Source organism: Labrus bergylta, chromosome 14, assembly GCF_963930695.1.
Source record: "Labrus bergylta chromosome 14, fLabBer1.1, whole genome shotgun sequence".
NCBI lineage: Eukaryota > Metazoa > Chordata > Actinopteri > Labriformes > Labridae > Labrus > Labrus bergylta.
This window is the reverse complement of record NC_089208.1, coordinates 20,147,276-20,163,564: the sequence shown is the minus strand read 5'-3', so window position 1 is coordinate 20,163,564 and position 16,289 is coordinate 20,147,276. Positions and strand designations below refer to the sequence as shown.

General features: G+C 40.6%; 1 protein-coding gene across 4 annotated transcripts in view; it reads left to right on the top strand.

The window, feature by feature from the left end:
* nrg2a (neuregulin 2a) overlaps positions 1–16,289 on the top strand; it is an 81,285-nt gene that overhangs the window by 33,292 nt on the left and 31,704 nt on the right. For all 4 annotated transcript variants that reach the window (XM_065962991.1, XM_020633356.3, XM_020633357.3 and 1 more), the window contains exons 2-3: positions 4,019–4,184; positions 5,731–5,849. In XM_065962991.1, coding sequence (XP_065819063.1) covers positions 4,019–4,184; positions 5,731–5,849 — 285 coding nt within the window. The remainder of the gene's footprint in view (positions 1–4,018; positions 4,185–5,730; positions 5,850–16,289) is intronic.

Below are 16,289 nucleotides of genomic sequence, written 5' to 3'. Positions count from 1 at the left end.
CAGGCTGGACTGATGTAGCAGAGCTGAGTTTGTTTGGAAATCATGCACAGATGCAGAAATACGGCTTTTGTTTGTTTTATAAGTCACCAGATACAGCAATATCCAGTGATCAGAGTTCTTTCTCGCCAAGCTACATTTTAACTTCAGAACATTTTGTGGAACTATCTGATGAAGCTACTTATAGAGAATTACCCATGTTCACATGTTAGTTAAATAATCTCTCTCTACAATACAACAGATACAATGTTGTTAATTTTCCATTAGCCAGCGTAATGTGAAAATTAGGGGGATCAGTCAACCATAAGACATTCTGCGTTCTAATCTTTATTTAAAATCAAGTCCCATACAGTCCATTACATTTGCTAAATAATAGAAATGTTTAATGAAGAACATCTGGAGCATCAGGAGTCTCATGTTCAGTGTATGGCCCTGCTGGAGGCTATCGATAAACTCACCCCACTCTCAGAGCTGATTGTAAATGCCGATATACAGTATATGTTCTTCTTATATAATGTTATGACTTTCAGAAGAAAAACACATTTATTTCTTGCTGCCTAAATGAGGCTTTTATTGTCCTAAACCCTTTTGGGACAATCAAATCTTGAACTAACTGCCTGAGCATTTGCAGCACAACCAAAAAAAAAAAAAAACATCATGAGAATAAGCTCATTAGGGTTACTAAGCATCACAGTACAAATGAACATCTGCCTCATGTTTGAATCTTTGTCTTTACTTTTTCCAGTGCCATGAATATCATCACTCACATTTTCCAACAGGAAGCCGCTCACTGATAAAAGCCTACTGTCTCTCCAGAAACAGAACCATTTTGGTAACAAATAGCTGCTATTGAACTAAGAATAGTTTCACTTTTCCATTGATCTGTGATGCTTGTGAGCTATTTCAAATTTGACATTTTACTGTTTTGTTATTGCAGCACAAAATCAGACTGACAAGTCTCTTTTAATAGATTTTGGATTCCTTGTCTTTGAATAATCCTGCCTGCATTTAATGTGAAGGGTATGAAAACTGATCATTAGTGGCCCTTAAGCAACGAATATCTGCACTTTTTTAAAAAAGTTTATGAGACTCGATTCAAAACAGATGCCTCTATATAACTAACAAAAAGAAACACGAACATCTACAAAGAGTTTAACAATTTCTGTGGTTATTTTTAATACCCACACTGCTAGTGATACACAGCTTGAAGATATAAAGAGTCCTACATACATGCCTTAACGTTTTCAGTGACAGTTTAAAGTAGGCACAAAGATTTGTTCATTTCGAAATGCTACACAGACATCGACTGGACAAGATGCAGAAAAGGAAAGACGTTCACAGGGCTGCAAAATGGACCCAAAAGGAGAGTTCAAGACAGATCTTTTATAAGATCTAAGATCGGTAATAAGATCGGTAATAAGATCGGTAATAAGATCGGTATAAGATCAGCTGGTAGAGAAGGAACACCCATGTACAGAGGCTACAGACCCCATCGCAGGTCATACCCAACTTTTTTCCCCTGTTTTTCCTGTCTCACTTCAGCTGTTATATCTGGTAAAAGCAGAAACGATCTTCAGAATTTTTTTAAAAGTGCATACATATTTTAATTAAAATCAGAGGTTTTAAGAGCTGTCGATGATTCCTCCCAAAGTACTTTTCTGATCAAATGATATTGTAACATCCACATTAACAGGCATCTGCTCTCATCCATTCAACATGTACAGAATACCTGGTCTCATTTTGTCAAAGTACATCAACATAATTATCATCAACACTACAATATGACAAATACTTAATAACTTACACCACAGAGAACCTCGGTTTTTAACCTCCACCTTCTTTAAGGAGATGTGGTGGAAAGAGCGTCAGTAGCTCAGACTTTGGGTTGGGAACCTGAGGAGTCGCTGGTTCAGGTCCCAGTACCAAGTTTTGAATTGGAGGTGGTAGGACACTTCCTGAGCACTGTGGAGGTGACCTTAAACGAGGCATTAAACCCCCAAGTGCACCAGTCCCTATGCAGCCCCCTCACTCTGACAGCTTTCCATAAACAGTACACGTCTATAGGTCCTGTCTGGGCTCATTTGTGGCCTATATGTGTGAGCAGCATGTCTCACAATAACAAAGTGAAAAGTTATAATTTCGCCTTTGGGATTAATAAAGTATATCAAATAAGATAAAAATTGGAATAAAAAAAGTGATCGGATTTGACAGAGCCAACCGGATCTATTAAAGAAGCCCTCCATGATATCCAGGGTCATGTAGAATAAAAAAGTGCATTTTGTGTTTGAATGATTGTGTAAGTAACAAATAAATTTAACTGAGGTATGATCAGTGGTAAATGATTGAAACCTCTGCAGAATTAATGCAAAGATCCCCTCAAAACAATGACCGAGATCATCATGGTAGCTGTTTTGTAGGACCTTACATGCCGTAAAACTTCAAATAATCTCAATTTAAGGCCCCATCCCTTTTACTAGCCTGGTGTTGATGCACATTTTAAAACAATAAAAAAAAACAAATAAAAGCAGGTCTCAATCATTTGTCTTTAGTGGTGAAACAGTTTGCTGATCATAAGTAAGGAGTAAAAGTAACAAGACACACAACAAAATAAAATTTGATCTTCAACATGTGTCCAAAAGAAACAGAATGATGCTTGTGTGAGTACAGTCCGTGAAGCAAGTTTGAAAACTGTCTTCCAAAGCAACTTTGAAATAGTGCTTTGTCTGAACCATTATTAGAAGTTGTACAGTATCTGTTTTTAAACACATAACACATAAACACTTCACATCATCATCTACAAATTGGAAGTTTTAAATACTGCATTAGCAAAAAATTAGAGGCTTCTCTCTAAACTCATCCAATGCTTTGACTTTAATCCACAAAGATAAGAAAAAGTGCAGCATCATTAATTTGTTTTTTTTCTTCCCATACAGACGTGTCGCCTTTAGTGGGTCAGTGAAGTAGGACAGTCTCTCCAAAAAGAGGACGACAGGGGGATAAATTTGGTGCACCTCCATTTTCACATTTAATTGAAGTCATTATGTGCACTTCACTTCTCTTGTCATGCTTTGTTTGTCTTCATTCTGGTGTCACCCTTCTGAGGTGATGCATCGCAAACAGCTGTAATTTATCCCACTGCTCTGTTTAGAGTTTGCATGAAATCGTAATTGTTACAAAGGGGGAGAGGGCGAGAGACTAGGGGGTGTTGGGGGGATGGGGGGAGGGGCATCTTGGACATCTCCTGATTGACCCTTGTTCACCCCTTCTCTCTCACTCACTGGATGAGTCCTCTTCTAAACATGTGTGCAGCTGTCAGCTGGCAAGTGTGTGTGTGTGTGTGTGTGTGTGTGTGTGTGTGTGTGTGTGTGTGTGTGAGTATGTGTGTGTGTTGTGCATTTGGCAAAGATCATTTTTCATGTTTCATTTTTGTTTTCACTGTTGCAAATAACTATCTTAACTAAATGAGAATACAGAGAAACTGAAAGTGTTTCCTCCAATCGTCAATAGAATGAAATAACTTTATTTAAAAAGTGGCATCAGGTATTCAATTTAAAAAAAAGTACTGCAAATGTTAAGAGCTCTTTTTGATATTGGCATTACGACAAACTAGTTATTTTCTTGTCAAAATCTTTGCGGTCGTTCTTGTGTACCGGCTGCAGTTAATTGAGATTTTGTGCTTGCAGATTCTCTTCCTAAGCTGGTAGATGTTTGCTAAATAATGCTTCAGGTGTTTTTATAGCATGAAAACCAGAGTGAAATTCAGCCTGTTTATTAGTCAGATGCAGAGTTTATAAGGTCTCTAGTGACAACATCTGTTGGTCACATGAGAGAGCTTGTTGGCTCAATCCAACTAGATGTTGATGATTGGCTCCTTTGTTGTCTTTCCCTCCTTCTTTGTCTCTCTGTTTCTCCCCAAACACCATAACCCACTCCTAAACAAGCTGTGCAAATGAAATCATAATTACAGTTTATGTCTAAAGGGGTTAATAACACTGAGTTTTTCTCTGCCTCTCTTTTTCAGTTGCGGCTCCAAAGTTAAAACCGATGAAGAATCCAATAATAGTGGATGAGGGGAGCAAGCTCATAGTGAAGTGCGAGGCCACAGGGAACCCTCTCCCCACCTACACGTGGTTCAAAGATGGCAACGAGCTGAAGAAAAGCAGAAAAGTCAAAATAAGGAACAGCCAGTGAGTACAAGTCAACCATGTCCTGTAAACCTGTAACACTCACAGCGTAAGATGAAAAGAGAAGGAGGCACTCTGAAGTCAGAGCAAGGTGGCTATTATTAGCAGACTGTGCTAACGCAGTTTTTCTGTCAAATCTAAATCATGAGGTTGAAATTGAATGAAAACATGAATTCTAGGCCTGAACTCACATTCACACCTTTCGTGCTAAGAATTAACAAATGCCCTCAGAAGGAATGTTTATTTGTAACTGGATCCACCTTTTCCTTGGAATCGTACTCTAATCCAGAAAGAACGTGACTGAACACTTTTTCGGAATGATGAGTAAAGTTGCCAAGAATTCGGTATTAACAAATGCCATCTGAATGGTACAATGTCATGTATGATATATGGAACAAATAATTTTCCCACTGGAGCTTCAGACAAATAAATTTGAGGAAACCTGGGAATAGTGCGAGTCATATATATCTCCTGAACGCCCTTCTATTGTTCCAATGTGTTTAAGTTACCAGTACATATTCATGTATCTCTGTTGAATAGAAAGGCAGCCCATGTTCTTTTTAATTTCTTGGTTTATTTTTGTTTATTACAATACTGTAAAAACGCTAAAGAGGGATCGCTGTGAATGTTATTCAGCCAATTTTTGATTTTGAAGACTTTATTGTTACTGAAATGTATCGTAAAGATTTATATTAAACCAAGTATGTATATATATTCTACATTTATGCCAGTGGCACTTGCTCATTAAAGTAAGCAGCTACATTTAGAGGCAGTCAAGCAGATCCACGCTTTGTTTTTTTACTACAGTCTTTTCTGGACATTGATGCTTAGTTTCTAGATGGTTTTCTCATATTGGGCTACTGTTTAGGATGTCAAAAACATCATTGTACCTTACAAAATCATTGTGTCTTGTTTTATCCGGTTATGTGCATGCATTATAAGAACATGGGTGCATTCTAAGACTTAGTTTGATAAAAACTGCTCAGATGCACAGCATTCTTCTCCTGGTTTAAACTTCTATGTCTATGCCTCATTCGCCCAGTTATTGTCACTCATTAGACTTGACTCTCTAAAGACACCACACACTTAATATAATTGTAAGTTCACAAGAGTTAAAGTTGAACTTGTTTGAACTCTCTTAGTTACATTGGCTTATAATGACGAAATTAAAGCAACTGACTAAAGCAAGGATTTGAACAATGTTGGTTGTTGGGTAATTTGAGGAGAAAAGTAGACATTGTAGTTGTAAAACCTACTGATGAAGGATATTGGCACAAGATGGGGCTTTAAAATTAATACCTTAATGAAACAGTATGTTTAGTAGCTGCTGGTCCTGTGCTTTTCTTTTGGTAAGCGGTTTTTCCTTCTCAAATTTGGCCTCAGGTTTAGTGATTGTGTATCCGTATCAAAGCACAGAGACGTTGCCATGCTGCTACTCGCCCTGTTGACTGCCTCTATGTCCCCCATGTTTCCACTTGTTGCGTTTCCATGCTATTTCCTCCCTGCCCTCATTCCCCTGACTCAGCTGTGCAAGTGTTGTCTCCCACAGGAAAAACTCCAGACTCCAGATCAGCAGAGCAAAACTGGAGGATTCTGGGAATTACACATGTGTGGTGGAGAACCACCTGGGAAGAGACAACTCCACCGGCACTGTAAACGTCCAAAGCTGTGAGTACCAACCCCTGAGCAACAAGTGAAGTGGCACACAGATGCACATTGTTGTGTTTGATATGATTATTATTTTGCCAAATAAGTGATCAAAAGGAGCTTTCCCAAACAGACATGTAACTATAGTAACATGCATGAAAAACTACCGTCCCCACGTGTGGACGCAGCCCATGACTCAGCAAAACAGTACAATGTGCTCTACAGAGACTTTAACTGTATGCTGATATCTTACAGCTTTCATTCATTTCAGTTTGTTTGCAATGTAAAGTCCCACAAAACTACAATGCACATCATCTTTGACCGCCACTATAGAGCATAAAATGTACAACACAGCTCGACAGAATGTAGAAGTTTAAGAAAAAAGCATCTTCAGAGTGTGTGATAGAATCTAACAGGCCCATTCAGTTGTGGTGTGCGAGCGTTGCTGAGTTTTGCAAAGTACTGTGGTAGATGAAAGAGTTTTGATAGCAGCTGCTTCCATTTGTTGGGGTGGTGAGTTTGTGTTTGTTCCAAAAGCAGTGCGGGTAGTGAGTGTATGTCTGCTGTGGGTAGCTTATTGTCTGACTGAGAGGATGGAGCCAGTATAAAATACTATGAGGAGCTCTTAGTGCAGATACAATCTGTGTAGCTTTGTGTAGATCGAGGAAGGGCCTGGTGTTATCCAGATCTTGACTGTCAGGGAGAAACATGGCAGGTTGTCTGACACACGTTAGTCTGGAAAGCGTTTGATGCATGACTTTTCTGAGGTCTCCTGGATGTTTAATCTGCAAAATGTCTCAAGTTTTTTTTTTACTGTAGAGATGAGGGTCTGTGATGTTGAAAAGTGTCCCCTCAGATTTAAAAAAAAAAAAAATCAAATCCTATGTGCATGCATTTGGATACTTTTGTATATTCACTTCATTTTCAGTGATTTTGAAAAATCAGGGATTCAGAAATATTATGGGGCCTGAGAGGGGTCCTTGTGGCACTCCACAGAGGAGATCCTCTCATGGTCATGCTGACCTTGAAACAAAGGGCATAACTCTCATCCCTCTCCGTCATGAAAGGTAAATTTGGTAATGAAAAGGGAGGGACTGGAGTTTGGGCATCACTCAGTGTCCTTGTATTCACTTTCAGGCTCTTTAATCACTCCCCCCTTCCCTCTCTTTATATTTGTCAAAGCCACCTTTTAGTGCCATTGTTTACCGTTCACAGACTTAAGCTGAGCTGCATTATTAGAGTAGCAGCTCTTTTCATATAGAGAAAGGACCCATTGTGTTTGAAAACATAGAGATTCTCAGCAGTTCCAACATGCAAGTTTGATCTCCAGGAAACAATAGTGCAGAAAAGAAGTCATCCATCTTGTATTTAAATGGGGCCGCATATTGCCTCTTTTTTTATTCCCTGACATCTAAAAAGCTTCAGTGGAGTTTTATAGCCAGATCGTGTGACTTATACTGTACGCTTGTTATGACACTTGGCTTTATTCCCATGCAGTGATATATTTCTTTTCACTCATGAGCATGCAATATTTAAAGGGTCATTGACGTAAGAATCCAACCCTAGACATACAGAGCCAACATTTATGAAAAATTAATCTGTTAAACAGTAATTACAGAGTAATGATCATGTTGATGGCAATTAAATGAAATGGGTTGAATCATGCTCTGCACCCCGCAAAGGCCGGGGAATCCCTAGTGGTAGCACCTGTTTGTGTTTAATAAAGGCTTATGAACATGCGACTGGTGGCCCATGAAACTCTATATGATGAACTTAGCAGGCAAAAGAGCTTGTAATGCAACAGAATCAAAGGAAATATAAAGTTACAAAGCATTGAACAGTTCAGTAGCCACAATGGATAAAACATGACGAAGCAATGATATGGCAGACAGTGTTTTCACTGATTGAATCCAAAGTTTAAAACATGATATCCCTACATCTGTTGCAAAATATGCATTGTGTACTTTTATGCCTACTGCATTCAATCTCACACACATTTTTGTGTCTGTTCCTTGCATGGCTATCTGTCAGCACTGTCATCTCCTCAACTCACTCCTGGATGCTCAAACAATGGCATCACTGTACGTCCTATCATGCGCTGTGATCCTGAGATGTCTGTCTGTCTCCGTAGGTTTTTGTATTTGTGTATGTGCAAACATGTTTGTTCACCGTTCAATAAAAAAAAAAAAAAAAAAAAATCCCATTGTGTTACAAGAGCACGCCTAGTTCCGTCATGCTTCAGGGGAGAAGGCAAGACGGGGCGAACCAGAGGTGGTATGTCCATAAACAACGGGAAAGAGGAGGGCTTCACTCAAAAACTACACACGTCAACAAAAGGAAATGCCAGCAAACATTTCATGGTGCTGTCATTATCATGCCTGTGAAAAGCTGAAATCAGCAGATATTTTGAGAAAAATACACATTGTGTTTGCAGCAATGATGGGGTGCCTCTGTCGAGGAAACAAGTTGCAGTTAAAGCATCATTTTGAAGAAAAAGAGCTTGATTTTATGTAATTAATTAGACAAAGAGCTGCTTTTCCTCCTAAGGTCATGAGAGAAATTCTATTGTGTTAAAGGGCTGCAGTGGAGTAAGCCTGCCTGCCTGCTGCAGTATGTTGCCAAAGCAGCATGTAGCCGCAGTATTATCTGTGTATGTGTGTGTGCCTTCTAGGGAGGGAGAGCAAGAGGAGGGGTGCAGATGTAGACGGACAGAGGGAGCAAAAAAGAAGAAGAAGAAGAAGAAGAAGAGAGCGTGAATAAAGGAGGGGGGTGAACACAAAATGAGGGAATGCATGACAGGAAGCAGACAAAGACATTAGGGGATAGACAGTGAGAAGGGGGTATAGAGGAAAAGAGAGGCAGACAGTGAGAGGGGAAGAAAAGTATGAAGAGGAGGAAGACAAGAGCCCGCTGTGTTGCAGAGGAGACTTTCACACCCATTTTGGATGCAGTTGCCAAAGCCTTGCCCTCCCTACTGTATCTGATGTAGTCAGGTGCTAAACCAAGCATGGCTTTTTCACCTGTGTTGCAGCGCTGACAGCTTGTATGCTAAAACTACTTCAGCCTGCTTGTCAACAGGAGAAAAATGCCAGAAATAAGGAATACCATCAATAGAAGCTTCTTGCACAGACGGACATTGAAAGCTAGATATTGTAGATGATTTAGTTAAACACAGGAGCATCATTCCAGCCGTCACATCGACAGGGAGGACTTAGCACATGGCTGTGCCTATAAATGCCTGCCGTCTGCACTGGTGGAGGCAGACTTTGGGAAAACCATCACTCAGCTCCACCACATGGTGAACACAGGCCACCACAAGCTCAGCAGCTTACACACACTCCTGCACTGTACCAGGCACCGATTTCTTTTTCTTTTTTCTTTTTTTTAGCTCATGTTGTGTTTGTGTTGGATGGAAAGTGAAAGTAGCTCTTGATTGCTATTACTTTTTATACTTTAGTTTTTTTTCTTCTCAAATTAGGCCATGCTGGATCTTTTATTGCTTGCTATTTTTTTCCAGAGTAAAGGGCATGGAGGGTTTAATAGTAGTTTGCTTGTTAAGTTTCACCTGTTTCAAAGACATTCAATCATTTTATCAGCAAGTTTGAACATAGGTGCCTTGCGTTGATTTGCATAGCATCAATTACACAAGGAGCGCTGCACTCATAGCCCTGAGGTGTGATGATTTATGTGATGCTCGAACATTCCTTGAATAAAAACCGAAAGCTCCAGTTAATGTAAAGGAGTGTGCAGATATGGAGGAATCACCGCCATATTTCCATGAAAGCCAAATAAGAATAATCTTTATGATCTATACTAGACATAGCAGCTGGTCATTACTCAGCCCATATCAATATTTGTGTAGCAAGACAAATGTGACACCCCTGTAACTCTGAAGCATGGTGTGCAAGTCGCCCAGGGCGGTAAAAAATAACCAGTGCAACTCAACTCAAAGTGAATCCCTCATGCATCCTAAAGCACGCAGTACACTGTGGCTTCATGCCAGCCTTGCAGTTTGCCAATAACAGTGAAGGATTGGCCCTGTGTGTGGGGGGATTTTACTCATGTCTCTTTGTTTGACCAGTGGAAGAGAAACGCACACTGTCAGCTGATTGAGTGCCAGTTTACTGTATAATTATTCAGCACAGATGGTTGGAGGTTCTGCTGAGTTGAATGTTTAAGTTGCTTGCTATCAATGTTTCAGCCTTAAGACTCATTTAATTCTCTTCTCTTCTCTCTCTGGCTGCGTTTGGAGGTTTGAAACCTGCGATCAATCAGTGGAGAAATTTTCTTTTCCTAAACCCACTAGACCTTTTTCTGCGTGTTTTATTGTTTGTGTTTTGCCAGCTTCGGCATTGTGACAGAATGTGATGGAAAAAAAAAAGGGATACAGTGTGTGTATGAGAGTGTGTGTGTGTGTGTCCTAGTGGTGTGGAATATCTAATGTCCTGTTTTCTGTTACAATCACTGCCTCTTCCAAAGTGATGTTTTCAGCCTTATGCCCAACCCCCAGTGTAGACGATGCAGGGACCATTTGTTGTCCATTTGGTCTGACCTCTCCCCTGTAATCAGTCTGGCATGGTAAGACCTGCTGGCCTTCTGCAGAGCGGTGTAGTATATCATCCACTGTTTTCTATAGGCCAGTGTGAAGGAGCAACACCAGTCAAAGTTTGCTGGGCTCCACGTGGCTTCAGATTAAGGCCTCCCATTATCCTGCAGGCTGCTGTGTTGTGATAAGCGCTGGCGAAGCAGCCATGTGTCTGCAGGCTGCAGGTCACATCCTCAGGGGGTGCTGCGTGTAGCTCCGCTGAGAGAGTGTGTGAGCGTCCAGGAATGTGTTGATGGAAATCACAGCTGAACATATGATTGCTCCAACCTCAGCAGTCATGCTGGGGCCCACCAGCAACAATTTCGCGCATGCATGCATGCAAGCAGGCCGGCCGGCCCACACGCATACACACACACACACGCATACACACACACGCGTACATATGCGCCACCTTTACATGTTTTTTGCTCCCCACCCTGAAGTCAGAGTCCCCAAACTGTCACAAAACCAAAGCTTAACTAACTTAAAAGGAGCCCATAACTTGTACAACTGAGTGGACAAAACAACATTTCAGCCTCTTAGCATACACCATGATGTGCTCTAACAACGCAGAGATTGAATTTGAAGGTGTAGCATCATTATCATGGTTGACTCCAGCATTAAGAGGTGATCTTTTCTAGTATGTCGTCCTATCATATCACATACATAGGAACGCTGAAGTCAGTGTTTCACATATGATGGTCTGAGGTGGAAATATAACCTAATGGTTATGATGCCGCACCACGTGTGGAGGCTAGTTCCCAGCGCAGGGGCTGTGGGTTTGAACCCGACTTTGGCCCTTTGCTGCGTTTCATCCCCCGCTCTCTCCTCCCAACATTTCCTGTCTCTACAGCTGTCCTATCTAATAGAGGCAAAAACGGACCAAAAAATATCTTAAAAAATTAAAAAAGGGTTTATTTAAAATAATGGCTTTTGTCCAATAGGAAAATCTAGCTGATAGAAATTGTTAGACTTGTCTGCTGGTTGACGCTGACTTTCATCTATATTGCCACAAGTTCTCCCCATTGGTCGGACATCCCTGGAGGCCTTTTCTCTGCTGTTGTCTTTGACTTTCATGTTTGTTTTGAAGTCTTACTACATCTTTCATTCGTTTTAATAATGTCACATTTACTCAGGGTGATTTGCACTAAAGGATACACAAGGTATAGTCTGTTCAGAATTTTTGTCATTGATCCATGAATTTAGGTGTCAACCAAAGTTGATTCCCCTCTGTTATGAAAAGTGTGAATGAAAATGTGAGGGGCAAAATTCAAATCAGTCCGAAGAAATTCTCAGGTACCAGTAAACTCTACTTAAGTACAATAAGGAAGTATTACATTGTTACCTCACACATCATTAAGCAAGATACATTTATTTATTCATGCATCATTAATGTTAAAATTGTGTTTTTAAGCATACTTTTAAAAATGAAACGGGAGGTTGTGATTGGTTGTGATTTGGAACTACAGCTGTATACCAGAGAAAAACAGACCAGCAGTGGTTAAACATCTGAAAGTGATAAAGAATCACAATGTTTTACACTTGAAAAACAGTAAATGCACCATTTGATCATTACCAAAGACTATAAATGTGTGTTGCACAAACTGCATTTGCCTTCAGAGGAAACAGCCACAAAGAGACTGTTTGAAATAAACGTCAGTTGTTAAAACAGATGTGACTTAATCTTAAGCAAGGACAGAAAATATTTATCTTTATGATAATTCAAACCAGTCTGACTCTGATGTTGTTCCTTTTTTTTTTTTTGTAAAGAGTCTGTATATAATGAAACTTTCAGAGGTCCAGTTGTCACTTCTATTTAAAACCAATATAGACGATGAAATGATGTTGACTGTCCTGTGTTTCATATTGGCTGAAGATAGTCGGGGTCCCTTAAAGGAAAAAGTACCAGAGGTTGTTATGATGCACTTTGACTAATGTTTGCACAAAATGATTCAGTAACCTTTGCGGGCCTTTTAGTTAACATCATTGTCAAATAGAAAATGACCTTACACAAATAGTCATACTTCAGACGTAAAACTCCCACAGCTTTCTCTGCGACCTTCCAGTAAGTGCTCATATCTCCTCTGCGTAAGTGAAACATTACAGTGAGTACTGCTTTGAACCAGATAAACAACAACTTCCTGCGCTCCTTTTACGTCTCTGTCTAGTAAAAACAAAACCGACTCACCCTTACTATGCAACATAAACTCATCTGAAATGACGCTAAAGGATGTTCAGCGTGGTCCTGAATGTGGGGCAGTCACTTCTATTGATCACTATTGTTAAGTAGAAGCAGCCTGAGAGGAACCGGCCTTCACATCTGCCCAGTGTTCTGTATTTTATGGGCCACCGGAGAACTGCCGAAAAAATATCACCGATCAGTTGATATTTTTTTATCACACTGGTGTCTTAGGGGAACTCTATTAGCTCATATTCACATCTAGGTATTAGAGCTGCTAAGATGTTTATTAAGCTAAAACCTGTTCATCTTATCACCAATCACAGCAAAAGACAGAAAAATAAATACATTTTAATGTCTTAACAGTTTAAACTTCACCCAATTCCTTATTTCCTCCGTCCGCATGAACATCTTAAACGAGGGTGTTTGTTATTCTGTGCGACATCACCGCGTCTTGCCTCATGACAGCTGCAGTGTCTCAACGATCTGAGTGTGTTTTGAAGTTCGCCCGCGCTGATGTTTAGTTTCCGATGCGCTCGCAGAAAACGTCACGTCATCCACGCTGCCTGCATGCATGCGTGTTGTTTTTGTTTATTGTTTACAGCCCTCTTTTTCTGTATAAGTGGGGCAGAATCCGGATCCAAAGGGTAAATAGAGGAGTTGAAGTGGGGAGCAAATGAACACCCACAGCAATCGTACTGTAAGCACACGCATCATGCATCCATCAGGGGCACGGCGTGAGATGCTGCCAATGGATTCAGCGGTCACACATACAGAACAGGACGGAGGAGAACTTGAACCCTATGTGCTTTGAGTATCTTCTAAAGGAATAATAGATCAAAGGGAGGGAAACTCAAGATGAATATCAAGCAACTCCGTCCTTAAACATGAATCCTAAAGAAGTTGCTGCAAGCTAATAATACCTGCTAGAAAGGAAACACCTCCATGTTTCAACTGCTTTCTTTTTGGCATGTAGGTGAACATGTTATCATCAACATCCACGCCTGGACATGTGTGTTTCCAATGCATTGTGTTTTCTTTTTGTTTGGTTGCACTTATATCTTAGTTTACCTTGGGGAAAAAAAAACGTCTTCAGCCCATTTTTCAGATGCCTCCACGTGTTTTCTGAAACAGCAATGGGGAGCGCAGTTTGCCAAGCAGTCCTTCAACTCCCAACGAGTCACTTCAGAGGAGAACTAATGTAAGGTCGACGTAAATCAGCTCCCTAATATGTCAGTAATTCATGGCTATATGACGGGGGTTATGCATGGTATGAGTTATCGGCTTTGAAATGCATGTGCTAATGTGTCAAAGAGGAGGCAGCTGTTGGATCCTATTTTTATGAAATTACATAGAAAATAGTTTTTAAAAAAATGAAATAAAAAGACTAGGAGCATAATTTAAATGCTGACTCGAATCCTGCCAGTAGGATGTAAAAGTGGCACCAAGTCTTTTCAGAAAACTTAAAATCCAAACCCAGTGTAATCTGGCAGTGTTTTGCGGGACAGTTAAGCCCTCTGTGTGAATGAGTGAGTATATTGCTATGTGTGTATGGACGGAAGCAGCTGTTACATGAAGAGCTGAGTGATGTGAGCAGGAGGGGACATGAGTTTTTTTTTTTTTTTTTTGTGTGCTGTGTGCACAGCTTCTTTAACTCTTCCTGGGACCTCAAAAAACTTATCTCAGATTTAATTTAATAGCATAATAAAAGATTCCCTTTCACCACCCCTAAACCCCCACACACCCCCTCCCCCCCTCTCCTTTCGCCTCCTCAGCTGTCCTGGTGGTCTTTCTCCCCGATGACCCTGACTGTAGGGTGACAGTGCAAGATTCTGCTTTCAAATTAGCCAGCAAGAACTCGTTTGTGGATGCTTTCAAAGAGGACAATTTACGGTCTGAATGAAAATGAATCATTGCGTCATACATACTCGCTTGTAGTGAGTCAGTAATAATTTGCAGTTGCTGCGAACAGGTCTGTGAGGGAACTATTGTTCAGTTACATCAAACAAAAAGTCCCCGCTCCTCCTTTTTACTTAGCATTTTTTAAGTTTTGGTCACGGGTGTCATCGCACTTTGAAACGTTCTCTTTGAGCATACAAGAGGAACATATACTTACCATTCCTCTGCTTAAAGCTCAGGCTCGCTGTGCTATAGTTTGGCCTCCACAGCTGTCTCTCATGCTAAACCTCCCATTACTCCATCACGCTGCTTCCTTTTGTTGCAGCTGTATTCATCACATCATTTCTGAGGGGGTGAGTAAGTTCTTTCCAGGAGTTACCATCAGCAGCCATTTCCTCCTGAGTGTGTAGGTGTGAAGTGTGCAAGGAAAAGGCCTCGCTTTAATCACAGATACACTCATGCTGAACTCTTCCTTTAGTATACAAAAAAGGGCCGGCTGTCTAACAAAAACAGCAATAGCCCCGTTGCAGGACGTACGACGGTTGTGAGTGGGTGGTGTGTGTGTATACGATTGAAGGAGGGCACGCACGTACAAGCAGAATGTGTGCTTTTCAGGCTTTCGGGGAACGGCATAGGGGAAAACCTTTTAGACCGAGCAGCTGGCCACTACTGTAGCTGTGAGCACCAGAGCCAAATATGGAGCTGTGGTATACGTCTGTTGTATCTGGTACTCGCTGCAGAGTCTGCCCTTCATCAGGAATGAGGGCCAGCTGCTGAAGATGAAGGGCAACAGGGAGATGTGGAGGCCTCAGGTTGTGTCCTTTTAAAGTAATCACGATCCAAAAAAACTTGGGAACCTTGTGAATGGTTACTTTTTCTCCTCTTTGTCTTTGCTGTCCTGGTGGCCTTCACTGTTCCTTGTTTTAGTGCCTTGGCTTTTGTATCCAGCAGATGAATCCAAGTTGTACCGAGGTTGCTCCTCACTAATAAACCTGTGTAAAAAATGTGATTTTTTTATGTAGGAAATATCCTGTTTTGGATTACGTGTCCCTGAAAATCTATCTGAGATTGAACTTCTTTTACATATAGTCTTTACATGCCATGAAAACACAGATCATAAACAATAAAACTTAAACTTCTTGCCTGAGTACTTTCCTAACTAAAACACAGCTTTAGCACAATCGTGCTGCTCTACTTCTTATTACAATTAGGAGTTTGAGGGTTTAAATCATAAGCTCACTTATTCCTGCTGGATTTAATTAGCCGCTCCTCACAGCTCGTTCACATCCACAACATAGAGGTCAAACAGAAGCAATATGTAAATGTTATTTTATCCCAAATTCTGTGTAAAAGCCAATTGTAAATCAAGTGTAATGTCACTGACTTACTTACACATTCTCAAAAGGTTCCTTTATCAGTCGGTGAGGCCGACTGCACGCTGTTATGAACCCATCTCTGCTTCCACTGTCAGTGTGAAAATTCTCAAATCACCTCTGCCGTCAGTCTTTGTATGTAGCGACTGTATTAATGCATGCATCTGCAATGCCTTTGACAGTGGCAGAAAAGCACCACGTGACATGAAGAAAATACAATTGCAGGTTATTTTTTCTGGTCTAACTGGCCAAAAGTGTAAAATGTGATCAAGATTAAAATGTAGAAGTTGGCAATAGTTGTTCGAGGTCACTGAGGCTGAAGTGCTGAAGAGACAAGAGAGTTTATTTTCACAGATTACTCCTTCTGGCCCTCAGGTTCAAATGTGTCACCTTCAAGTCACAAATCTGCCACTTTGACTTTTACC